Source organism: Typopeltis vanoorti, chromosome 21 (assembly GCF_054136105.1).
Source record: "Typopeltis vanoorti isolate ZY-2024b chromosome 21, IOZ_Tvanoo_1.0, whole genome shotgun sequence".
NCBI lineage: Eukaryota > Metazoa > Arthropoda > Arachnida > Uropygi > Thelyphonidae > Typopeltis > Typopeltis vanoorti.
The window spans coordinates 107,766,512-107,794,112 of NC_143569.1; the positions used below are offsets into that span (position 1 = coordinate 107,766,512).

At 36.6% G+C, this 27,601-nt stretch overlaps 1 protein-coding gene across 3 annotated transcripts in view; it reads left to right on the forward strand.

Annotated features, from left to right (window-relative positions):
- LOC150095180 (calcineurin-binding protein cabin-1-like) overlaps positions 1 to 27,601 on the forward strand; it is a 1,028,489-nt gene that overhangs the window by 65,223 nt on the left and 935,665 nt on the right. For all 3 annotated transcript variants that reach the window (XR_016550194.1, XM_090411711.1, XM_090411712.1), the window contains exon 6: positions 14,189 to 14,267. Coding sequence is in view for 2 of the 3 variants with exons in the window: in XM_090411711.1 (XP_090267837.1) it covers positions 14,189 to 14,267 (79 nt within the window). In the remaining variant the exon portion in view is untranslated. The remainder of the gene's footprint in view (positions 1 to 14,188; positions 14,268 to 27,601) is intronic.

The window sequence follows — 27,601 nt, forward strand, 5'->3', positions numbered from 1 at the left end:
CTATAGCTACTCCTTCCTTTCCCTGATTGTCATTGCCTGAATATAACATTTTGTATTTATTGCTCAGAAAAATCTCATCAGATTTTGTCTTTTTTGTTTCAATCACTCCTATTATGTCTATCTTGTACTTATCCAATTCCTCGGCTAACTCCATTTCTTTGCCATTCAGACTTCTTATGTTGATAGTACTGTTATTTGTTATGAGATTAATTATATTATTTAAACTCTGTTTCTAACAATTATTTTTTTATTTCCGAGTGTACCTATATATGCACAAGGGCTCATTCTGATTGATGCAGTGACCTTTTTTTACTGTTTCTTTCAGAATCCAAAAAATCACTGACTCAAGACTAAATACAAAATAAAACATTTAATAAAACAAAAACAATATATACACTTCAAATAAAGTTACATAATTAACTACAAATTAATTGGATCCAAAGGCCTTTTAAATAAACTTACAGTTAAGAAATCAGCCCCATTCTCTGACTCTATTACTAATTTGTTTAACATATACGTCATCTCATTTTAGTAGACTAAACACTTTGTTTACATAATAAAATGTATGTAGCCAGTTTCTCTGTTAAGGCCTCGTGTAACACACATTACTTCTTCTTGACACTGAAGTGTAGATATTCTGAATTCACCTAGGTATAAACACTTTCACTTTGCAATTTCTTTCCAATCAGCATTTTTACGAACATTCCTTTAGAATATCATTAACAATATCTTCTTTTATTCACGAATACTTATTGACAGTCTTCCACCTTAAAAACTCAGTTCTACAATTCCCTTTTCCGAATCTGCTATTAATTTTCCAATTAGCGTTTCTCCCAACATTCCTTTTGAACGTCGATTGCAATGTCTTCCTTTATTTACCAACACTTGTTGACAGTCTTAAATCTTTAAAAACTCATAACACTACGATTCCCTTTTCGGAATCTACCACCAATTTTCCTCCGACTGTCACATAAAAACTTGAGTTCCTCCTAACCTAAATATCTGCTGGCCTGTGTTCCCTTTTCATCCCGAATGCTCTCTTGTTGATTCCCGTAACCTCAATACTGAATGCTCTCTGTCAGCTGTCAATCATCCATCAAACTCTTTGGCGAGCATGCGCACTCCATGAAAGTGGTAAGCGAGAAGCTAAGTATAATGGCTGACATGTTGTCTCCGTTAGCGACAAGAGAATGTCTTCACAAAACACAATACTTAAAATTTTAAACTACAATAAAATTTCTGAAAGTAACGCAGCTCTCCAAATCCAGTACGTACATAAATTTTTTAAATGTTTTACATTTCATTTTGACAAAATAATATCAATAACGTATTGTCGGCACATCGCAAGTGCCGACAATACGTATTATGAAACCAAAACTAATAATGTACTAACCTAAACAATTTACAAAAATATTCAGAATTTTAAACCATGATTATTTTTACAGTACCAATCTTGAACTCTGGTAACGAGTTGGCACATGTGTTTGGATTTGGATTTGTTCCAGTAGCTGACTTTTTGCTGTTTGAACTGGATCCTTGGCAAAAACAATGGGATCCTTTTTTAACTGGACAATGTCCCAGCTGGCATGAAATTCTGTCACGTTGTACCATCATTTTTTATTTTGGTAAGCCAATAAAAATACAATTTGGTCAGCTTAATCCCAAATTGCCATCCCATTCTCATTTATTCAGTATCCAGGTACATACCTAACAGGATGCACCACAAGAAGGTGAGGAAAAGGAAAATAACAATAGTTTACCTTTCCTAGACACCTTGTTTACATGCCATCCTAACGGTAAACTTGCCTTCACTGTATATTATTATTATTACGGACAACTCCAAGTAGTCCTTAGACTCATCAAGGGAGGCCATAAACATCATGTCAAGAACAACTATTCAATATCCACACAGTATCTATCATACTTTGCCTTGAACTCATTCACAGTCATGGCACCCACAACAGACTCTGGCAGCTTTTTCCACTCATTCACCACTCTCCAATTAAAAAACCTAGTTCTAACACCCTTGCTAACCACACTCTTGCTCAGTTTCCATGGATAGCCCCTAGTCCTCCCACCACCAGTCCTGTTCTGAAAAATATCCTCTGAATTAATCTTATAGAAATCCTTCAGTAATTTGAATGTCTCAATCATATCACCCCTTTTCTGCCTATCAACCAATTTCTGCAACCCACAAATCTTCAACCTGTTCTCATAAGGTTAATTCCATAGACCTGCTATGGAATTAACCTTAGTTAATTCCATAGCAGGTCATCTTGGTCACTTGCCTCTGGATCCTCTCCACCTCCTCCCCATCAAGAAGAAACCCTAGTGCCCAGATCTGGGCACAGTAGTCAAGATGGGGTCTTATCAAGGCTCAGTATAGAGGACCAGTAACTTGCTTGTCTCTGCTCGTCAAAGTATTCTTCAGTAACCAAGTGATTTGATGAGCTGATTTAGCCACTTTTGCAATGTGCCCCCTAAACTTCAGCTCCCTATCCACCAACACTCCCAAATCCCTGGCCTCATCAATCTCCTGGAGTACAGTTCCACCAATGTGGTATACTGCTGCTAATCTTTTCACCCCAAAATGCATAACCTTACACTTTGCCACATTAAATTGACATCCATTCTCCTTAGCCCATTCCTCCAATCTATCCAAATCATCCTGCAAAATTTTGACATCATGTGCATTCACTATTGCTCTACCCAACTTTGTATCATCAGCAAACAAATGAACAGTTCCTCTCAGATCCTTTCCTATATCGTTAATGAACAAATTAAATAGTAGTGGTTCAAGAACAGAACTCTGCTGCGCACCACTAGTGACAAGCAGTCTTTTGGACTCTATTCCTGAATAAACTCCTCTCTGATATCTCCATCAACCACTCTCCTATCCATCTCACCAACCCTATATCCATCCCCATCTGCTCCAGTTTACTGATTGGAATTCCATGTAGTATCCTGTCAAAGGCCTTAGCAAGGTCCAGCAGTATGACTGTAAACTTGTTACTCTTATCCAGTTCAGCCGTCACTGTATAATAAAACATGAGCAAGTTAATGAGGCATGACCTTCACAAGAACATGTTGTCTCCTTCTCCCTACAGTATCCTATTTCCATCTATCTATCCATTCCTGTATTTTGCTCTTGGCCAACTTTTCCACTACTCTGACAACAGCTCCTGATATGCTGATCGGTCGGTAATTTGCAGCAGCAGCCTTGGAACCTCCTTTATGCAGTAGAACTATTTTCCATTTTTCCACCCCCTCGAGACCAACCCAGACCAGAGATTCAAACAAAATGGTCAAGGGCACTGACAATTCTTTAGCTGCTTCATGTAAGACCCAAGCTGGTATACCATCGAATCTCACAGATATATTCACATTAAGGTTTTGTAATATACTATTCACCACCATTTCATTCATCTCAATTCCCATATAAGCTATTGGTTCCTTCATTCCTGCAATATTACCACCTGAATGATATACTCTCTTGCAAAGTGTTTGCTCAGTAATTCCACTATATCAACTGATTCAGTTACCTCTCTACCATCGTCGTTCCTTAAAATCATTCTGCTGTATGCATTTTTTTCTTTTACTTGCAGCATTCCGAAAAACTGTTTGGGATTCTCTTTAGCTTACATGGCTAATTTCCTTTCATAATCCGCTTTTGCTTTTCTTACCACACTCGTTAACCTTCTGGCCTGTGCTTTATACTGTTTGTGTGCCTGCAGGTCACCTTTTTCCTGAAATTCCCTCCACAGTTGTTTCTTTTTTTTGCAGCTCAAGCTTAATGGTGTCATTCATCTATTTTCCCCCTACTCGATTTACTATCTGGACTCTAGGTATGCAGTCGGCCATTACCTCCTTCAAATGCTCCTTTACCGCTTCCCATGCACTATCAACCTCCAGCCCTTGCAGTTTTACATGCCATGGCACTGAACCAAGCAATCTCCTAAGCTTGTCCTACTTACCAGCCTGGTAATTCCACATGTACCCTGTCTTAATTGAAAATTCCATGCATTTAGCCACCTCCCAGGTCAAGACCTTATGATCACTCTGACCAGTTGGTGGCAATGTTGTTATATTCAATACAGTCAAATTCTCAGATGCAATTACTAGATCAAGTACTCTCGAACTCCTAGTTCGAGAGTGCTTGATGCATTCCATTACATGCTGTCTCAGGTAGTTATCCCTTAATAACTGCATAAAATCCAATTCCTTCATACCATGTGTCCTTTCCTCCTTCCAATCAGTGTTACCATAGTTGAAATCCCCCATAATAATTATCCTCCTTCCACTCATTGCATCTATTTGCTTGTGCATACTATCTTTACCATCTATTCCATCACCTGGTCTATAGCAGCACTCAACTGTATGTTTTGTTCTGCTAGTCTCAATCTCACACCAAATAGCCTCAAATGTGCTCTGTTCACTATCCTGCAGTTCAACTTCTATTCTCCTTGGCTGCAGTTCATCATCTATCATTAATAACACTTCTCCTCCCATTTTTTTCTCTCTGTCTCTCCTGAACACACTATACCCTTCACATTTTATCCCACTAGGTATATCATCTTCTGTCAGCCATGTCTCACTAATGCCAATAACCTGTGGCCAGGAAGAGCCAACCAAGGCCAAAAATTCTTCCTTTTCCTAATACTCCTGCATTAGTATACATGAAGTGCAGAAGCCCCATTAGTCCCACCCCTATCTTGATGCCTTATACTAACTATCCCATTCTGATTTGTTGTCCTTCGTACTAGCTTGGGCAAATTATACACATTCTTACACTCAACTGCCTCACTCATACCTGCACATCCACCCCCCCCCTCCCCCCAATAGCTCTAGTTTTCCCAATTCTGCACATCCACTTTCACTTCATTCAGCAACACTTTTTCTAGTCTCTGCACACCAAATCCGTTCAGATGCAAATCATCCATCTTGTATAAGTCCTTTCGCCCATCAGACTCACTCCACACATTCACAAAATCCACACCACTCCTCCTGCATAACCTGCACATAGAGTTATTTGCAATTATGGCCCTCCTCAACTCTTCTCTGTCATACCGTGACAACAGACTCACTATCTTAACTCTCTCTCTCACTCTTTTCTTTTGCTGCCTCTAGTAATTCCTTCAAGTCCCCTCTCATGGCAAATTTTTCACCTTTTAAATCATTCGTTCCTGCCACTACTATCAGTTCTTTCACCCTCTGCTCTAATAGCCTCACTTACATCCATAATTTTCACACCCAGTAAGTATGATTTTGTCAAACTCTCATCTATTACACCTCTTACTATTGAATCACCATATAACACTCGCTCCTTCATTTTTCTTACACTCCCAATCATGCTCTCATTTTTCTTATCACACATTTGCTTTCCATTAGCTGATGCACTCAGTAAACAATTTTGTAATCGCTCCAGCTGCCGCTTCGCCCTATGTATCATTCCGCACAAGCATGTGATCTCCCTCGTTGCAACTAACTCTTCATTTTTTTTATCAGTCAAACCATTCTCTCGCTCTTTACTTTCACTCTCACTTTCAACACTGCTCTCAATACTATCTGGCACTACATCGAAAATTCCTATCATATGACTATTTTCAATCACATTCTGGCTTTCATCTACTACATCAATCTCAAGACATGAGACACACTTCAAATCCTCGCTTTCCTTACACTTTCGGCACACTTTCCCACAACTATCATTATCGAACCAAATTCCAGCCACTCTCGGAAAAACATACTTCCCACAGACTTTACACTGAACGAACTCTCTTTGGTTAAATTTTTTAAACAAAGACAACAATGATTTCGATGCTATTGTCTTTCTTCTCATTGGTGCCATGTGCTATGCTACGTATCTATTGTATTTTATCAAAATACTAATTTAACACTAATTAAAACAAACTTTTTATGCTAAACAGATTAACTCCACAATATACTATAATTCTGGCACAATTTTTAAACTGATAAATGCTATTTTTTTTTTAGAACTAAATAACTTATCTTTCGGAGCTCTTCAAACTTTATCCTACCATCAACATGCCCCCTAACGGTTTTTCTATATAGAAAACCTACACACACACACACACACAGGCAGATAGATTCATATACTTTCCAGTGGAACTTCTCTTTCAATCAAACTCAACCACACACACAACACCTTGCTTTCCAATGGTTACAGCGATTTCAGAATTTAAAAAAATTATCAGTTTCTCTCCCATTCCCTGGCCATCTTTTCAGAAGGATTTCAGAAATGCTATCACCATACCCTATCCATGGCACATCAGAAAAAATAGTCAGATCCTTAAAAAATACAACCTTCACTGCCGTTTAAGCCCCACCCTAAACTTGCCACCTGCATTTTTTCTAGCAAAGATCAGCTTTCTCCTCTGTCAATGACTGGAGTTTATGAAGTACCCTGTTTCTGCAATCTGGCTTACTTTAGATAGAGAGGTAGATCAGTAATCATCCATTTAGAAGAACACAAATCTTACATCTGGAATCACAACTATGGTCAATCTGGCCTTGCAGACCATGTTTTGGATACAACCCACAGGATCTCCTTGAAAAACTACTATTCTCCACCATAGTAAAATTCAAAAAAGAAAGACCGTTTTTAGTGTGGCAGCACTCAGAACTCAACCAAATTTAAATAAATATGGTTGCATAAAACCTCCCAGAATTTGGGAAACAACAATTATCAGCGATCCCACTTGACATCCTATGCCAGTGGTGGCAAACCTTTTTATGTGCGTGCACCAAAAATTTACCAATCATGTTGCTGATGTTTCGGGCAGTTTTTAATAGGGGAAAAATTAATAGAAAATTAATCTAACTTTATTTATTTTATCTCATTTCATCTTCCTTTTATCCTCTTTTACCTTGCAGTGTCGAGGGTTTATTAATCATCTGACCTCAAACTGTACACTAAGGTGGTCAGCCCTACGCCCGGTGTATCCTATGTCCAGTGCTGTTGAGTTCTCAAGGCCAGTTTGCCTGCTTTGTGGGATGAAAAATGAAAAACCTCAGGATAAACTGGGGAAAAAAACCCTACTGTCCATCCCCAAGACCGAATAACTTGGCTATGGCCATGGAAGATCCTTCAGCTTTTCATGTCATCGACAGGAATCGAACCTAGGACACTCCTTCCCCAGGCATGTGGTTGTGAGGCTCACAGCCACTAGGCTAGCTGTGTGGACACTTATTTATTTATTTTATAAATTTATAATATATACATTTATTTATAATATTTTATAAATAATTATTTATATATATTATTTCTGGGAAAACTCCCATAATAATTATAATAAACTATTATAATTACAGCTATTTTGCCTGCTTCAGTTTAGGAGTGCCCCTGTTTAAATGTCATTGGCTATTTACTCATGGATTCTTAGGGCATTGTGAGTGTAAATGTACCAAAAAGTATATGTAGCATAAGGAATAGAAATTTACACATACCTTTTTCTGGGTGTTGCGGCTTTTCCTCTTTCTGCGATGTCGAAAAACTACTGAGTGTGTAGGGTGGGGGTAGGCAATTTGGTAGAATTAAGTTAGAAAAACCCGTTTTTTTTTCCGTAATATATATAAACATATATATTATATTATATAGGGTGGGGAAAAGGTGAAAGGGTTGATTTTTTAAGATAGGGAGGGGGAAGGGGAAAGGTGGTTGACGGGGTGCGGTCCGTTTCGACTATTCGTGGTCGTCATCTGAACACATTGGGAAAGTGGATGCTATGTCAGGTCCGGTAGGTGCTTCTGCTTTTGAAGTGTTTGTGTTGTCGCCTATTGGTCGGGGTTGTGACCTCAATTTTATGTTGTGAAGCTTCCAAACCTTGGAGATTATGTAGGGCCTGTGTACTGTGACCTGACTACAAACTGGTATTCACCACAAACCAAAAAACTGGCAAACCTCCTAAAATCCACCAAACCTCACACACAGAAAGAAATATTTGAACAGCTCAATGTAGTCTATAAATTTCCCTGCCAGAAAGACTGCGACATCACCTGCACAGGCTCCACCATCAGGTCTTTATGGGCAAGACTACAAGAGCACTTCCGTGACTGTAACATCCCTATTCCAGAACATTTAAACACTAAAAAAGTAACATCAAAAAGAAAAATCGAATACAAAGCACAGGAAAAACGGAAATAGCTGTTCACGCCCTTGAACAAAAACATACCCCCCAGATAGACAAGGCCATCATAGTAGACAGACAAGACAATGAAACAATGCTCAGAATATCGGAAACAATAGCTATAAAGTGTGACGTGAACTCTATCAACGTACACAGGCCCTACATAATCTCCGAGGTTAAGCAGCAGAAGGATGTCAACTTGGCGGCAAAACGCTTACCATATTTGTTCGAAAATAACTTGAACCCTTGATTTTACTTTACGAAAAAAGACATTAAAAAGTTTTGCATACACCTTGCACACGAAAAATGTATAAACCACTTCACATCGAGGCGATAGTGACTCGCTCCCCCCGGTTAACAACACATCCTCCCCAACAGCCATTATACTGCAGATACAAGAAAACAAGTCTTATCAAAGTCAAATCTTAACTAGAAACAAATATGAGGATACTGCAATATGTAATAAATACACCATACTAAACATATACTATCCCTTAGATATTTATATGTCTATAGGGTACTATTATTCATAAAAAACAATAACAAATACGTAAATATCAAACAAGATGCTTTCTTTAGTAGACATAAGGACCTAAAATATATAGTTCCAAAAGCAAATAAAGAAGCAATACACAAACATTATACTTATTTTGCACCAAAAGTATTCAACACACTAACTTTAACAATAAGATATGAAACTAGCCCAAACAAATATAAAACTCTAATAAAAGAGTATTTATTTTCACACAGAAATGAGGAAGCTCTGTTCAAAATAATTATATAAATGATTCGTTTTTAGCATATTTCTATTCAAAGTTTTAAAGCGAATAAAAGTTGAGCAGCTCTCAGATGTGAACTGTAGACTAAAATACACAAAGATTATTGAAGAAAAAATGAAAGAGTTTGAGAACAGGAATCAAATCTTGGAGATTCACTGGCAAACTCTGAAGAAAACATTGATTGATTCAGCCAGAGAGGCATGTGGTGAGGTTGTCTGCAAGGATAAAAAAATCAGAACTCCCTGGTGGACATAGGAAGTTAACTTCAGTGAAGGAAAAGAAGAAAGCATATCAAAAGTTTCTGTGAAATAAGTCAGCTTGTGCTCTTAGAGAATATAGAGACAAATGCAAGAATGCTAAACACTGTGTAAAACTAGCTAAACAAAAGTCATGGGAGGACTTTGGCAAGAATATAGAAAATAAATATCAAGAAGGTGACAAAATATTCTGGAGGTTGTTGAAGAAGCTTGGTAATGGAGGAAAGAGTGCTGTAAAAGGAGTTAGAGATGATAAAGATGACATGAAAACGGGAGAAAAAGATATCCTTGAAGTATGGAGTAATTACTTTGAAAAACTGCTAAATGAAATAAGCAGTGATGATAGCACGTGGTAAAAAACACTGACCGGGCATGCAGCCAGGAATACATATCCATACTTGAAGTAGAAAAAGCCATCAAAGGCTTGAAATGTGGAAAGGCAGCAGGAGTAGATAATATTCGACCAGAAATGCTGAAGTATGGTGGTATAAGAATCTTACAGTGGCTGCACTGCATAGTTCAAAAAGTCTGGACAGCGGGTCGAATTCCCGATGATTGGAGTAGAGCTCTCATAGTACTCATATATAAAAAGGGAAATAAAAGTGAATGTGAGAATTACAGAGGTATTTCCTACTGAGTGTTCCTGGCAAGATCTATGCAAGTATACTTGAGAAACGGTTGAGAAGAATTGTGGAAGAAAAACTTGGTGAAGAACAAGCTGGATTCATGCCAAATAGAGGCTGTCAGGATCAGATCTTCACTTTACGACAAATAGTTGAGAAAGCATGGGAATATAACAAAGCTCTGTATTTAAGTTTTGTCGATCCAGAAAAGGCATATGACAAGGTGCCAAGAGAGAGAGAAGCTATTCAATACGTTGCAGTTATATGGTGTCAATGGGGCATTATATCAAGCAATACTTAGTCTTTATTTGAGTTGTAAGTCAGCAGTTAAAATTGAAGGAAGTACAGGAAGATGGTTTAATGTTAAATCTGGTGTGAGACAAGGATGTACATTATCCCCTCTGTTATTCATTATCTATATGGATCACATTATGATGGAAAGTGCTATTAAACATGATATCAAAATTGGAGATGTTAATGTCAGCTCCTTGCTTTATGCGGATGATGTTATACTTCTAAATAAATCCGCTACAAGTCTGCAAGATTCTCTGAATAAATTGAATAGCTGTTGGTCAGCAATAAAAGGGTCAGCAATAAAAAGACAAAGACAATGAAAATAGGCAGAATCATTGAAAATGTCAACTGTGTTGTGAATGGAGAACCTGTGGAACAAGTAAAACATTTCAGCTACTTAGGCACGATTTTTACTGAAGATGGTAAATTAAATATAGAAATAGACAACAGAATCAACCAAGCTGGTATGGTGGCAAGTCAACTGAATAAATTCATATGGAATAAGAGAGAAATTAGTCGGAACACTAAATTAGCTGTATACAAGACAGTGTTCAAACAGTTTTAACTTATGGATCTGAGAGCTGGGTCAGAAGTAAAACACTTGACCAAGGACTAGAGACCGTAGATATGAGAATCCTGAGAAAGATTATAGGCGTGAATAGGTGGCATCAATGGCAATATCATATTAAAAATGAGGATATTAGGAAAGAACCTGACATTGTCAACATCCAGGAATGCATTAGCAGAGCTAATCTCAGGTGGTATGGTCACTTAAACAGAATGGGCGAGGAAAGATTAGCAAAACAAGTGTTCTCTGCCAGGTTGGCAAGAAAACGACCCAGAGGAAGACTAAGATATAGGTGGATTGATGCGGTACAAAGTGCCTTAGACGATAGAAATATAAGATCTGATAATGTTGGAGTCTTGACAAGTAACAGACTGATTTGGAGGAAAATTTTAGATAGGAAGGTAGTAATGATGTAATTTTTGTCATGTAGTACTATCATATCCTGTACACCCCTTGAGGGTACGTAGCAGGAATTTGAAGATGATGATGATGATGATTGTATTCAAAGATCCAGTCTTGTGTGTAAAACGTAAAATAAATGCTATTTAACTGCTTTGTAAATTTTGTTCCTAATTAATTTTTATGCAACTTTCTTGGTACATATTGGCATGTCTCCTGCAATTTTATTATGTAATTATGTTATAATAATATGTATATTATATGAATGTATATATGTGTATATAATGAAAATGCATTACGTTAATTTTTGTAACTTTACGCATATTGTAACCTGGATGAGCTGTTGCTCTTAGGTTACACATATTGTTCAACGATAGGAAGAAGCTTACAAAAAAAAAAAAAAAGTAGTTTTATTGTATCCCTTATCACTGAATAAGGCACAGAGCCTTTTGCAGTCTGTGTAATATATTTCCCAACAAATAGTGCAATTACAGACATCTGGAATAAAAACAGAGCTAACTTATGAATCACATGTTCCCCTCACAGAAACTATGCTGTATAGACTCGAGCAAAACCACGTTTCACTATTGTCCAATATTTCAATTACATGAAATAAGTGTTTGTTTTATTGCATTTGAAATTCTCGATGTCATTATTATATTATTATTATTATTATTATTTGTCACCTCCAGGGAGTCCAAAGACTCATCGAGGGAGGGCATTCACTCTACAACTCTGCTTTCACTACGCACAATCCACCAACTGAATGCAACTACACCAACAACAACATCTACCGCCGATCATCACCACTGGTATTTCCACAGACAATCGCAAACATCCCTGCCCACGGCGGGATTCGAACCCGCAGCCTCTTGACTGGAGAGCAGACACGCTAACCACTTGGCCAGCCAGTCCTGCAAAGACCGATCACAAAGGCTAACTTCAAATAAAATTCTACCACGAATTGAAATATGCCATATAATGAGTATGTGAGTTCACCTCAGCTCAAACACAAACAAGCAACAATAAAATTCAACCAAGGGTTGAAATTTTGTGTGAGTTGATTCCTCTGGTTCAACTCTCACAACTCGCACGCCAGTTCTAGAAGTTCAGTCAGAATGATAAACAATACCCCATCGTGAATGTGTTAAAACTAAGAAATACATTGTGAATGTTATGACAGTTTCAGATGTTATGGAATTTGGTTGAAAAGATTTAGCATTCCAACTCAACAATTGTAGGTTGCCTTTGTCTTCGGGTCACGCAATCTTTTGATTAATACTGCACCAATCATATGCACGTCTTCATAGCTGCTCTCCAGTGTAAAACAAAATTTAACTTGTACGTACTGTAACAATTTAAAAAAAAAAGTTCAATAGTTTATAAGTATAAAAGGATATCACCTGTAAATCGTTGACGTGCCAGCAAAATTCTCAGGTTCGCCATCTATGTCCTAGGCCACCTACAAACGTCCATAGAGGGCGCACCACCTAGAGAGGACTTTAGAGTCACCCACGTGTTTCACTTAGTGTTGTGTTGTATTTGAGTGTGTGTTACAATAGTTGTTTTGTAATCTTCTAAGATATCTGAGTGACTGAGACGAAATATTGGAAGCATTAAAATTATTTTCAATCCCTTTCTAGTGCTGTAAATATTCCATTAAATCTCCAACATGATGTCCTCCCAGCACTTAAGCCTCAACACATGGATTCTAAATTTTAGACCCTTACCCACCATCCAAAGTTGGATGGTGGATAACCACCCTTATCCAAAGTTGAGGATTTTGGATGCAGTTGTTTTGCCAACAGCAACTTATGGATTTGAGTGTAACCTAAAGAAATCAGATGAGAAAAGGATAGGTGGTTTTGAGATGTGGTGTTACCGAATGCTGTTGAGATTGTCATATACTGAAAGGCTTACAAATGAATGGGTGTTAGAAAAGATCAGTAGAACTTTAAGACTCCTTAAGGATATTGACAGAAGAAAGTTAAAATATTGTGGACACATTGAAAGGATGGGAGGAGGACTTCACAGAACAGTAATAGGAGGTAAAGTTCCTGGGAAAAGACCATCAATGAGATGGATAAATGGTATGTGTGGAATGACTGATTTTCAGAGAGTTGAAGCCTCCAGAAAAGCATACAATAGGTCTACATGGCAAGGCCTGGTGTGGCACATCACTAATCATCAGAGTGACCATACGGCTTCTGTGAATGCCCAGTGAACATATGGATGGATCCATCATCACCCCAAGATCTCTTATTTCCTCCACCTCTAACAATATATCCTCACCAAACGTAAATTCTGCATTCCATAATCATTTTCCAAATTTAACTTAAGTGTGATTATATACATGGAGTTGAAGTTTAGCGGGCATATTGCAAAGGTAATCCAAACAGTTCATCAGATTAGTGGTTGTTGAAGCCCAGACTAACAAGCAATGATAGAGAAGTTATTGTTCCCATTTATATGACTTTAATAAGACCACATCTGGACTACTTCACACAGATCTGGACTCCGGTATTCCAGATGGCTGTGGAATGCTTCCTGTGAGAATAGATTGATAGTCTGGGCTTCAAAAATTAGCTGATAGGCAAAAAGTAGGAGACATAATAGAAGCATTTAAGTTATTAAAGGGGTTTTATACAATTGACACTAAAGACTTTTTCAGTACATGCCAAGAAGGGAGGAGAACAAGGGGGTCAAGAGTGTGGTTAGTAAAGGTGTTAGGACTATTTTTTTTTGCTTGGAGGGTGGTGAATGGGTCGCCTGAGGTGGTTGTGGGTGCTTTTCATTAGTGAATGAGTTTAAGAAGAGGTATGACAAGTATTGTGTGAGTGATGGCTAGTGTGTCAATAATGGATCTCTCATGATGAGAGATCTCCATGGGCATCTGTATAGTCAGAAGACTGCATAGAGATACCTGTATAATAATAGTAATAGTAATAATAATAAATAAAAGATTTATAACCTTTTATGGGTGAGAGTGTAGTTAATGTAACATAATATTGCTTTTCTTAAATATGAAAAATATTGTTCATATATATAAATATATTTTATAATTATTATTATAATAATTATTTTTGTAGTTATAATTTAATTATATTTATTTTGTTAATAGGGTTTAAAATGTAATCCTAAGCACTGGCCCTGTCTGGATAATGTGATAACTGTGTTGTATGCTCTAAATGACTATGCAAGTAAGTACCTAATTTTTTTTTATTATTCTACAAATTGACACATAGGATAATTGCAGTGTCAGTACTCGACTTACAGTATATGCAACTTACAATCATTTACCTTACGACAGCCATCCCATTAATACATTCACCAAATACCATCTCACTCTTGCAGCCTATGGACTAATGTGCTATTTTTGCCATCAATGCATATTATTTAAGAAATACTTTGCCTTGGCTCTTGCTATCTGAGGTTGAGAAAACCCTTAAGCTTTTTGAATGAATATAATATAATATCTTGCATTGCACAAAGAATGTAGATGTGGCTTGGAGTGCAGTGACAGCATAGTGTATGAATGGTATTTGGAATATGCTGCTGGAAGAAAAAATTTACATTAAAAAAATGGCAGTGCCATTTGCCACTGTTGAGGCAGTTTGGTTTGAGGAAATGCTCAACATAGGGAAATTTACTGAAGTAGACATAATACTAACTGCAATTGCTTATTATAGAGAAATTTATCCAGAAAAAGAAAAGATAAACTGTACGGTCTACATTGGATGTAATGTACAGATGTTTAAAGAAGCCCACTCTTACTGTTACCTCATACCCTGAGGATGAGCCTAGCCCTTTGACAATTTTATAGGTATTTGCAGTGAAGCACTGTATACTTGTTTCATTGTTTATCTGGTATAGTACTGTGTGGTAAATTTATGTTATAATTTGTATATTGTATTATTTTACTATAACCAATAAGAGTAAAATCATTTAAAATATAACAAAAACTCACCTAAGGCAGTTTGAGGCTACCACAAAAATTAGTTTTCCAGTCCAATCCATCTGCAACCAAGTTATTTAAACTTCTGTAGGAGTTAGTCTACTTATGCTTTTGATGCTTCCGTCCAATTCCTTCTTGGTCTTCCTGGAAATTATCTTTCCTTGTAATCTTCTGTTTTGGAGAATTTGTACACATGTCCACACAACTGTAACTGTTTTTCTAATGTCATTCTCTGATCTTCATATCATTATATTTTCAGTATATGCTATTTTATTTTTTTAACTCAAGCACTTGTTTTTGAAGTTCGTCCTTCTATAAATTAAAGATACCAAGAAATTATATACTTGGTTTAATCCTTTATCCAAGTGTTAGCAAACAAGTTTGCACCTGAACTATTTTCAGGACTCGGGCAACTTGTATAAAAACTAAGACTTCACATCACATGTCTTATTATCCTATAATGATAAGGCATGTGATGTGAAGTCTTAGTTTTTATACAAGTTGCCCGAGTCCTGAAAATAGTTCAGGTGCAAACTTGTTTGCTAACACTTAGATAAAGGATTAAACCAAGTATATAATTTCTTGGTATCTTTAATTTATAGAAGGACAAACTTCAAAAACAAGTGCTTGAGTTAAAAAAATAAAATAGCATATACTGAAAATATAGTGATATGAAGATCAGAGAATGACATTAGAAAAACAGTTACAGTTGTGTGGGCATGTGTACAAATTCTCCAAAACAGAAGATTAGAAGGAAAGATAATTTCCGGGAAGACCAAGAAGGAATTGGACGGAAGCATCAAAAGCATAAGTAGACTAACTCCTACAGAAGTTTAAATAACATGGTTGCAGATGGATTGTACTGGAAAGCTAATTTTTGTGGTAGCCTCAAACTGCCTTAGGTGGGTTTTTGTTATATTTTAAATGATTTTACTCTTATTGGTTATAGTAAAATAATACAATCTCTTTGTGGACATATATAATGCTATGAATTATGAGAAGGGTCACTACCCGCTCTTCAGCCAAAAGGCTGTGGGTTTGACTTCCGCCATGGGCATGGATGTTCGTGATTGTCTGTGAAAGTGGTGGTAGTCAGTAGTAGATGTGTTGGTGTAGATGATGAAGGTAGTAGCGGTTGGTGGAGATGGAGAGTTGTAGAGTAGGTGCCCTCCCTCAATGAGCCTTTGGACTCCCTGGAGGTGTTATGTAACAATAATAATAATTATACATGTCTTTAAGGACATGTGCTTTACATTATGGGATACTAAGGCAAGTGATGTGAAGTCTTAGCTTCTTTATATGAGTTGCCCCAGTCCTGAAAAAGTTTAGGCACAAACTTGTTTGCTAACACTTGGATAAAGGATTAAACCAAGTATATAATTTCTTGGCATCTTTAATTTATAGCATAACCAAGTGGAAAAACTTTCCAGCAACTGTTCTTTTTGTTTGTTAATCCAAGTCTCAGGAAGGATCTGTTAATATTAATCAGAATTGTAACTATTGGATAGGAAGGTATCATGGAATAAAGGAAAATTTTCAGCTACTAGGAGTCCAGTTGAAACAGAAGTTTGTAGCTCTGTGACTAGGATTTTGTTTGCATGAGAGGTTTACTGTCAACTGAGAAAGAAAGAGTATTATTAAAGAGTCTGGTTAAAATGTAATAAAGACAGACTGTTGCCATTTTCTTTTTTTTATAGAAAAAGAATATAACAAGATGGGCACATTACTCTGGAGTGCTAGCTGTTGAGGTGGAGGAGAAATGAGTCTAATGAATCTCAACCATGTGGCCAAATGGAGTACACACCATCAGTGTATCTTAGCCTGAGAGACGGTTTTGAGAACTACAGTATTGAGACCATGTTTTTCAAAATGATGAATACAAAAATTGGCTGGGTTAGGAATTCGATCGCTGCAACCCTTTTATTTTTTTATTTTTATTTATTTTTTTGGAATCAGCAATAAAATTTAAAAAGCATCATCAAATTCCTGACATGTACCCTCAAGGGGTGTACAGGATGTGATAGCACTACATGAAAAATTTACATCATTGCTAACTTCCTATCTACAATTTTCCTCCAAATCAGTCTGTGACTTGTCAAGACTCCAACATTATCAGATCTTATATTGCTATCGTCTAAGGCACTTTGTACCGTATCAATCCACCTATATCTTGGTCTTTCTCTGGGTCGTTTTTCTGTCAACCTGGCAGAGAACACTTGTTTTGCTAATCTTTCCTCGTCCATTTTGTTTAAGTGACCATAGCATCTAAGATTAGCTCTGCAAACACATTCCTGATTGCTGACAATATCAAGTTCTTTTCTAATATCCTCGTTTTTAATATGGTATTGCCATTGATGCCATCTGTTCACGTCTCTAATCTTTCTCAGGGGACTCCCATATCTGCGGTCTCTAGTGTTTGGTCAAGTGTTTTACTTCTGACTCAGCTCTCAAATCCATAAGTTAAAACTGGTTTGAACACTGTCTTGTATACAGCTAATTTAGTGTTCCGACTAATTTCTCTCTTATTCCATATGAATTTATTCAATTGACTTCCTACATACCATCTTTATTGATTCTTTTGTCAATAAAGATCTCTATTGTCTTTGTCTTTTTATTGCTAACCTTCATACCATATCTATTACAACAGTTATTCAATTTAGTCAGGGAATCTTGCAAACTTGTAGCAGATTTATTTAGAAGTATAACAACGTCCCCATAAAGCAAAGAGCTGACATTAACATCTCCAATTCTGATATCATGTTTAATACCACTTTCCTTCATAATGTGATCCATATAGATAATGAATAACAGAGGGGATAATGTACATCCTTGTCTCACACCAGATTTTACATTAAACCATCTTCCTATAATTCCTTCAATTCTAACTGCTGACAACTCAAATAAAGACTAAGTGTTGCTTGATATAATGCCCCACTGACACCATATAACTGTAGCATATTGAATAGCTTCTCTCTTGGCACCTTGTCATATGCCTTTTCTGGATCGACAAAACTTAAATACAGATCTTTGTTATATTCCCATGCTTTCTCAACTATTTGTCGTAAAATGATGATCTGATCCTGACAGCCTCTGTTTGCCCTGAACCCATCTTGTTCTTCACCAAGCTTTTCTTCCACAATTCTCAACTGTTTCTCAAGTATACTTGCATAAATCGTACCAGGAACACTCAGAAGAATACCTCTGTAATTCTCACATTCAGTTTTATTTCACTTTTTATATATGGGTACTATGAGAGCTCTACTCCAATTATCTGGAATTTGTCCCTTTGTCCAGGCACGTTCTGAACTATGCAGTGCAGCCATTGTCAGACTTTCATACTTCAGCATTTCTGGTCGAATATCATCTACTCATGCTGCCTTTCCACATTTCAAGCCTTTGATGGCTTTTTGTAATTCAAGTATGGATATGTATTCCTGCCTGTTGAGTGTTTTTTACCATTGTGCTGTCATTGCTTGTTTCATTTAGCAATTTTTTGAATTAATTACTCCATACTTCAAGGATATCTTTTTCTCCCGTTTTCATGTCACGTTTATCATGTCTAACTCCTTTTACAGCACTCTTTCCCCCATTTCTGAGCTTCTTCAACAACCTCCAGAATATCTTACCACCTTCTTGATATTTATTTTCTATGTTCTTGCCAAAGTCCTCCCATGACTTTTGTTTAGCTAGTTTTACACACTGTTTAGCTTTCTTAAATTTGTCTCTGTATTCTGTAAGGGCAAAAGCTGACTTATTTCCCCGGAACTTTTGACATGCTTTCATCTTTTACTTTACTGCCTCTTTACTTCCTGTGTCCATCATGGAGTACTGATTTTTCTATCCTTGCAGACAACCTCACCACATTCCTCTCTGTCTGAATTGATCAGGGTTTTCTTCAAGGTTTTCCACTGAATCTCCAAGGTTTGGTTCTTGTTCTCAAACTTTTTCATTTTTTCTTCAATAATCCTTGTGTGTTTTAGTCTAAAATTCACATCTGAGAGCTGCTCACCTTTTATTCGTTTTAAAACTTTCTTACATATCATTCTTTTCAGTTTTATCCTGCTCAAGACTAAATAGTGATCAACTCCAATTTCAAATCCTCTGTGCACTTTGTTTTCTCCCAGCACCCGGGAGAATACATCGCTATCAACAATAACATAGTCAATGAGACTTTTCTTATTCCTAGCCTCTTCTCTCCATGTGAATTTGTGCAAATTTTTTTGTTGGAACATGGTGTTAGTAATAACCTGTCCATGTCCTGAGCAGAAATCCAACAAGTATTTGCCCTTATTATTAGCTTTGCTCTTTTCTCCAAATTTTCCCAAAACATTTTTGTATGTCTGACAATCACTTCCTACTCTGCTATTTAGATCCCCAACAAGGATCAACTTTTCCTTTTTCATTGTGTCAGTTGCTTTCTCTAGGGCCTCAAAAAATTCCTCCACCTGTACCTTAGTAGAGCCTTCTGTTGGACCATAGGCACAAATAAGTCTCATTGACCAGTTCCCCATTCTGATATTTGACCTCATCACTCTACTTGAGACTGCCTACCATTCAAGAAGATTAGCCTCCTATTTAATGTTGAATACTATGGCTACTAAAAAGCAACAAAATCTTAATAAGCATGGCTGTGTGAAACTTTCTAAAATTTTGGAAACAATAATTTTTTGATCTCCCAACAACCAAGGCTGCCTACTGGCATCCAAGAAGGTGCCCCTTTTTCTGTTATTATTAATTTTTGTCATATACCATCAGAAACTTAGACCTATTGAGAGATGTCATATCTTTTCTTAAGCTCATTTGCACTAGTTGTGGTTACTGCTTCAACAGGCAAACTGTTTACTCTATCATGACTCTGTAAAAGAAGAATCTAGCTCTTATCCTTTTTTTTTAACTGCATATAAACTTCATTTTTATGAATGCTCCCTTTGTCTTCTCCACGTGTTCCACATAATAAAAAATTGTATCCCTGATGTTACTCTATGACAGATAAAATACTGAACTATTAAATCTGTATTTAATTCTTTCTTCGTGCTGTTTTTATTTCATTAAACCTCAGTATGAACCTAAGCCTAAATATATGATTACCATCGAGATATGTACTTTGATTTCAAGCTCTTTTGAGAAATGTGCACTCTTCCAAATATTTGTGAATTCAGTCAGTGAACTGTGCCCCCAGATTTATTTTGTTGTTAATGGCTCTCCCCTGCACACAAACAGGTGTATAAGGAATTGTCTTTTTTTATTATTTTATTTATTTATTGTGTTTTATTTCTTTATTTTTTACATAGTCTAGAAAACCTACTCCAGACTGACCATGGAATTTTTTCTAGCCACTTTTGGCCTTCATTGAATGGGACAGTGGTTTCATGCTAGGTATCGAAATTCATCTCCCACTTAAAAGACAATCACAAACAACCCTTTGGTGATTTTAACTCGCACACTGTTGGTTGAAGAGAGAATAGCTTAGCCACTTAGCCAACCAGCCCGACAGATGGTTTAATAGTTTCTTCTTAATATATCTTGTCTGTGATTAAGAAGCCTGAGTAATTACATTTTTAAGCGAGTAAGAAAGAAACAATGGTAAGAGGTGTGATGTAAGGTGACTCAATGATCCGTGGTGTTCAAGAAAAAATGCCCGACGAGTGTCTCCCTGGAGGAACGATAGATAGTATGATTATGGCAATTAAGTGAGGTGACAAGGTGGATGAGATTATTGTGATGGTGGGCATGAATGACTTCAGAGGCAGTGTGAATCTGGTGGTGAGAGACCTGAGGTTTATGCTTGAAGTTGTATGGAAGACAGAGAGAGGGAAGATAGTAAATGTGTTATCCAGGTATGATAATGCATAGCTATAGAGAAGAGCATGAATATAGAATAGTATGATAGCCAGGATGTGTTGAAAGAGATGCTTGGATTACATGGATACATAGAGGGCATTTGAGGAGAGAAAGGAACTATATGCAAGAGATGGCTTGCATTTGAACAATGAAGTACATAGGCATCTGGAAAGAATGTTGTTCCCTGAACAAGTCAGTGTGTTGATGCAGGTAAACTAGAATGATCAGGGTGGATGATAGGCTTTTTTGTTGGCTAGTAGATGGAATAAGATCACTCACCTGCTCTCTCTCTCAATACTTAATTCAAGCCTTTTGGAACTGCGTTAAGCACACAAACTCCTATTTTCAGAAATACAGTTTCTGGAAATACAATAACAATGAGCTCTACATTGTCATCTGCTATCAGTAACAGGAATAACAGCAAAAATATCCAGTGGAAGACCATACAATAACAGTGAGTTCTACATTGTCACCTGCTATCAGTAATTGGAATAACAGCAAAATTATCCAATGGAAGACCAAGTTCTAGTGCATTGATATAGTAAGAAGTCCTTAGAAGAGCAGAATATAAGGTCTCACAATATTGAAGTCCTGACAGGACTTCAATATTGTGAGATATTGAACACTAACATTAATTGGAGGAAAAATGTTGATAGGAAGGAAGTTAATAATGATGCATATAGTTTAAATATATACTTTGTATATGTATGTATAATGATGTGGAACTTTGCATATGGTACTATCATAATATCCTGTACACCCCCAGAGAGTACACAGCAAGGATTTGTTGATGATAATAATTTTTTTTTTATTTTTTAGAATACTGACACATTGATCTTCATAGTGAACCCATACCAGCCGATTGTGTCAACTATTTATGCACAGTTGTTATTGAAGATGACATATTTGTAAATACGTAGGCTGTTCAATAAGTAATAAGACTATATTTATACAGAAAACAGATTACCTTTAATCGTAATCATTTACATTGTCTTTGTCGAAGTAACTACCATGAGACTCGATGCATTTGTCCCAACGTTGCATCCACTTCTTAAACACATGTGAGAGTCCGTTTTTTGAGAGTTCTTTCAAAACCGCCTCCGCAGCTTTTACACATGCTTTGTTGCTTTCAAAATGGCGGCCTCTTAGTGGTTTCTTGAGCTGAAGAAACAGCCAGAAATTGCACGGTGCGAGATCAGGACTGTATGAAGGGTGTGGTAGGATATCTGTGTTGTTCTTCTGCAAAACGTCCACTACACAACCAGCAATATGTGGCCTTGCATTAACGTGGTGCAATAAGAAGCCATTCTTCAGCAATGGATGCTTCCTTTTGACGTGCTTGATGATAATCGCTGCTGTGTTGATCATTGTCTCTGTGATGGACGTTGAAGGTCTTCCCTCATGTTCAAGATCCTCCACATTTTGCCTTCCTTCCTTAAAAGTTTTATGCCAGCGAAAAACACTTGCCCTCGACATTGCTTCATCGTGGAAAGCTTCACGTATCATGTTAAAAGTGTCCGATGCCGATTTTTGCAAACGGACACAAATTTAATTGCATAACGCTGTTCCAAGGATGTTTCCATTTCGAAGACTGGTCACACCTTGTAGGCATGGCGATGAGCACTTGCGTTTAGTCACGTGACACTCTGGCACATCAGCTCTTATACGCCATCTATCAACCTCTTTTGTTAATACATACAGCAACATTTCTTTATTCCACAGAAATTAATATTGTGATGAGTGGTTTCGCCACAGTAAAATTAGTCATTACTTATTGAACACCCACGTAGATATCAGAATAAATAAAGTATGTATGATAGGGGGCCATTTAAATAAATTTGTATGGAACATTCGGAAATCAGCCCCGAGAACAAGCTTGCGGTATGCAAAGTGGTGTTCCACCAATTTTAATGTATGGGTGGGAGAGTTGAGTCAGAAAGCAGTTGATCAGCAGAGAAGAGTTAGAGAAAAATTAGAGGTGCACAGTACAGATGTCATGAATCATAAAACCATATTACAATGAAGATTTATGAAAAGAACTGGACATTATTAATATACAAGCTCACTATATGAAATTGTGTTCTAACCAATTTTCATCTATGGTTAGGAGAGCTGAGTTAGAAAACAGTTGATTACTGAAGAAGAGTTTGAAAAAAACTAAGATGTGAACAGTTCAGATGTTATGCCTGAAGCATATTAAAAATGAAGACATGACAAAAGACTTGAACATTATTAATATTCAAGTATATATAAGCTTGAATTTCATATTGAAAAGAATAACATCTAAGAAAGTTTTAAAATGAACAAAAGTTGAGCAGCTCTCAGTTGTGAACTGTACACTAAAATACACAAAGATTATTGAAGAAAAAATGAAAGGGTTTGAGAACAGGAACCAAACCTTGGTTCCTGTTCAGATTCAGTGGCAAGCCTTAAAGAAAACCCTGATTGATTCAGCTAGAGAGGCATTTGGTGAGGTTGTCTGCAAGGATAGAAAAATTAGAGCTCCATGGTGGACACAGGAAGTTAACGAGGCAGTGAAGGAAAAGAAGAAAGCATATCAAAAGTTCCTGGCAAATAAGTCAGCTTGTGCTCTTAGAGAATACAGAGACAAATGTAAGAAAGCTAAACACTGTGTAAAACTAGCTAAACAAAAGTCATGGGAGGACTTTGGCAAGAACATAGAAAATAAATATTAAGAAGGTGGCAAAATATTCTGGAGGTTGTTGAAGAAGCTTAGAAATGGAGGAAAGAGTGCTGTAAAAGGAGTTAGAAATGATAAAGTTGACATGAAAATGGGAGAAAAAGATATCCTTGAAGTATGGAGTAATTACTTTGAAAAACTGCTAAATGGAACAAGCAGTGATGATAGCACAGTGGTAAAAAACACTGAGCAGGCATGCAGTCAGGAATACATATCCATACTTGAAGTAGAAATCATCAAAGGCTTGAAATGTGGAAAGGCAGCAGGAGTAGATAATATTCGACCAGAAATGCTGAAGTATGGTGTATAAGAGTCTTACAGTGGCTGCACTGCATAGATCAAAAAGTCTGGACAGCGGGACGAATTCCCGATGATTGGAGTAGAGCTCTCATAGTACTCATATATAAAAAGGGAAATAAAAGTGAATGTGAGAATTACAGAGGTATTTCCCTATTGAGTGTTCCTGGCAAGATCTATGTAAGTATACTTGAGAAACGGTTGAGAAGAATTGTGGAAGAAAAGCTTGGTGAAGAACAAGCTGGATTCAGGCCAAATAGATCAGGATCAGATATTCTCTTTATGACAAATAGTTGAGAAATCATGGGAATATAACAAAGATCTGTATTTAAGTTTTGTCGATCTGGAAAAGGCATGTGACAAGGTGTCAAGAGAGAGAAGCTATTCAATACGCTGCAGTTATATGGTGTCAATGGGGCATTATATTAAGCAATACTTAGTCTTTATTTGAGTTGTAAGTCAGCAGTTAGAATTGAAGGAAGTACAGGAAGATGGTTTAATGTTAAATCTGGTGTGAGACAAGGATGTACATATCCCCTCTGTTATTCATTATCTATATGGATCACATTATGAAAGAAAGTGGTATTAAACATGATATCAACATTGGAGATGTTAATGTCAGCTCTTTGCTTTATGCGGATGATGTTATACTTCTAAATAAATCCGCTACAAGTCTGCAAGATCCTGACTAAATTGAATAACTGTCGGAATAGATATGGTATGAAGGTGAGCAATAAAAAGACAAAATCAATGAAAATAGGCAGAATCGTTGAAAATGTCAACTGCGTTGTGAATGGAGAACCTGTGGAACAAGTAAAACATTTCATCTACTTAGGCACGATTTTTAGTGAAAATGTCAAATTAAATATGGAAATAGACAACGGAATCAACAAAGCTGGTATAGTAGGAGGTCATTTGAATACATGCATATGGAATAAGAGAGAAATTAGTTGGAACACTAAATTATCTGTATAGAAGACAGTGTTCAAATCAGTTGTAACTTATGGATCTGAGAACTGGGTCAGAAGTAAAACACTTGACCAAAGACTAGATACTGCAGAAATGAGAGTCCCGAGAAAGATTAGAGGCATGAACAGATGGCATCAATGGCAATATCGTATTAAAAATGAGGATATTAGGAAGGACTTCACATTGTCAGCATCCAGGAATGCGTTAGCATAGCTAATCTCAGGTGGTATGTCACTGAAACAGAATGGATGAGGAAAGAGTAGCAAAACAAGTGTTCTCTGCCAGGTTGTCAGGAAAACGACCCAGAGGAAGACCAAGATATAGGTGGATTGATAATGTACAAAGTGCCTTGGATGATAGAAATATAAGATCTGATAATGTTGGAGTCTTGACAAGTAACAGACTGATTTGGAGGAAAATTGTTGATAGGAAGTTAGTAATGATATAAATTTTTCATGTAGCACTATCATATCCTGTACACCCCCTTGAGGGTACATGGCAGGAATTTGATGATGATGTATATATAAGCTGAGATATTTCGTGATAGTTACACTATCTGTAAGTTTTCTGTAAATGGCATATGACCCAGTAGATTAATCTTAATCTACTGGGTCATAATCTTTTTATCGGTACTGCCATATTTTCACCAGGCAGTTAATTTAGACATTGTCTGTTTATATTTTGTATTAAAAAAATAAAAAATTAAATAAATAAATAAATTTAGTTAGAAAGATGTAACTTTACATCTTATATAAAATATTAGTAATCCTTATGAGGCCTTTTTCAACTAAAGGTGAGTTGACCAATTTTGTACTAATGCAGCAGGTTGTTTCATCTTACAGAAAATGCAGAATGTTGTGAAAGAGATATATGTAAATGATAGACAAAGCACTTAGGTTAAACAGTCCATTTACAGTACAAATAATTTTATAAGAAGCCAAACTAATTAGGTGAGGTGTGCCTAATTTATTGAACTTGCAAATATTTCACTGGTTTGCTACCCAGAAAACCATTGAAATATTTGCATTTCTTTTTCAATTTTTTTCAATTTGTGCAATGATATCTACTTTTGGAATGTGCTGCGGCGTTAAAGCAAAATTGAAGCTTTTTATTAAAAGATTGTTTTCTGCTTTTGTTAGGACTCGTGAAGATAAGTTAAAACCTGAAATTGTTGTGAAAACCTGACAATTTTTGTAAGTCATATGACTTACGTCATCAGGGGCATTGGTGTATAAAAAAAAGGTTAAACACAACTAACAAAGATTAAATTCATAGTCCATTAGATGTTTCTAACTGTAACGTTGAAAAAAATAGAAACATTCATTACTGAATGTTTGTCGGAACATTGTTATTTGTTGTCAAGTTCTGTGCTTCACGTGTGTCATGTCCGAGCTCTGAGGAAGTTAGATTTTTTATGAATGCCGACCACACTTGGTATAATGTCAAACCTTGGTTTTTGTTGCACTGTGTAGGAATTCTAAGCATTTTTGCCACTTTCTTGAATTTCCTTGTGAAACAGTTTTTATCAATATATGGCATGATCGTTTTTTCCCAAAGTACTTTATGGCCATTGGAAGTTGTGTGGAAAGCTAGGCCTGATTTGTGTTCTCTTCTTTTCTACTTCTTTTTTATGTTCTGCCATACGGATTTCTCTTAGCTTCCTCAAATCTCGGACATAACACACATGATGCACAGAACATGACAACAAATAAGAATGTTCCAACAAACATTCAGTAACGAATGTTTCAATTTTTCAATGTTACAGTTAGAAACATCGAATGGGCTATGAATTTAATCTTTGTTTGCTGTGTTTAACCTTTTTTAATGCACCAATGTCCTTTATGATGTAAGTCATATGACTTACGAAACTTTCCGGGTTTTCACGTATCCTGTTCGTATTTAATAAACATGTGGTCTCAATACTGGAACCTATCTCTCGAACTACTGAACCACAGAATCCTTCGCACACATATGGAAGCTCACGGTGCATGCCTATGGTCTAAAGTTACACAACTAGAGAAATTACGTATTAAACATCAAAACTATATCAACAGTCTAATTTTTTTCATCAGGTGTGATGAAATTTCTCATTATCTCTGCACTGGGAATAATGCAGAGATAATCTCATTATCTCTGCATTATCCCCAATGCAGAGATAATGAGATTATTCCAAAGTTCATTAGAATTAAACGTGTATTCTCCTCCACTAAAGCAAAAATAATCTACTGTAGAACAGAACTAGCTCTTTTGAGAGAACAAATTGCCATCACCAGATCTGAACTTGCGACAATAAGCCATCAGACGTTTGCTATACACAGTGAATTAGCCACTTCACTACCGTCAGACCTTTAGAATAATATCGATAACATTACATACAATAAAGTTACATCGGCTGCTGAACAGAAAAAATATAATTTAATAAGGAAATTCAGTTTACTTCAGCAAGAAAAAGAAAAACAACATCTTCACGAGTCCTGTCAAAGCAGAAAACAATCTTTCTAATGAAAGGCTTCAATTTCGCTTTAATGCCACAGCACATTCCAAAAGTAGATATCATTGCACAAATTGAAAAAGGAATCTGCAATTTGCTTAGCGATACAACTGACCTCATCCACATACAAAGTTCTGCATTACTATTAAAATGCTAAATACCACGTAAGAACTTATCAAAACCAGAATCTGCAGCACTTAAAAAATTAAGACTTGACAACTTCGTAATAATTAAAGCAGATAAAGGGAACGCGACAGTCATCATGAACTACGAAGATTAC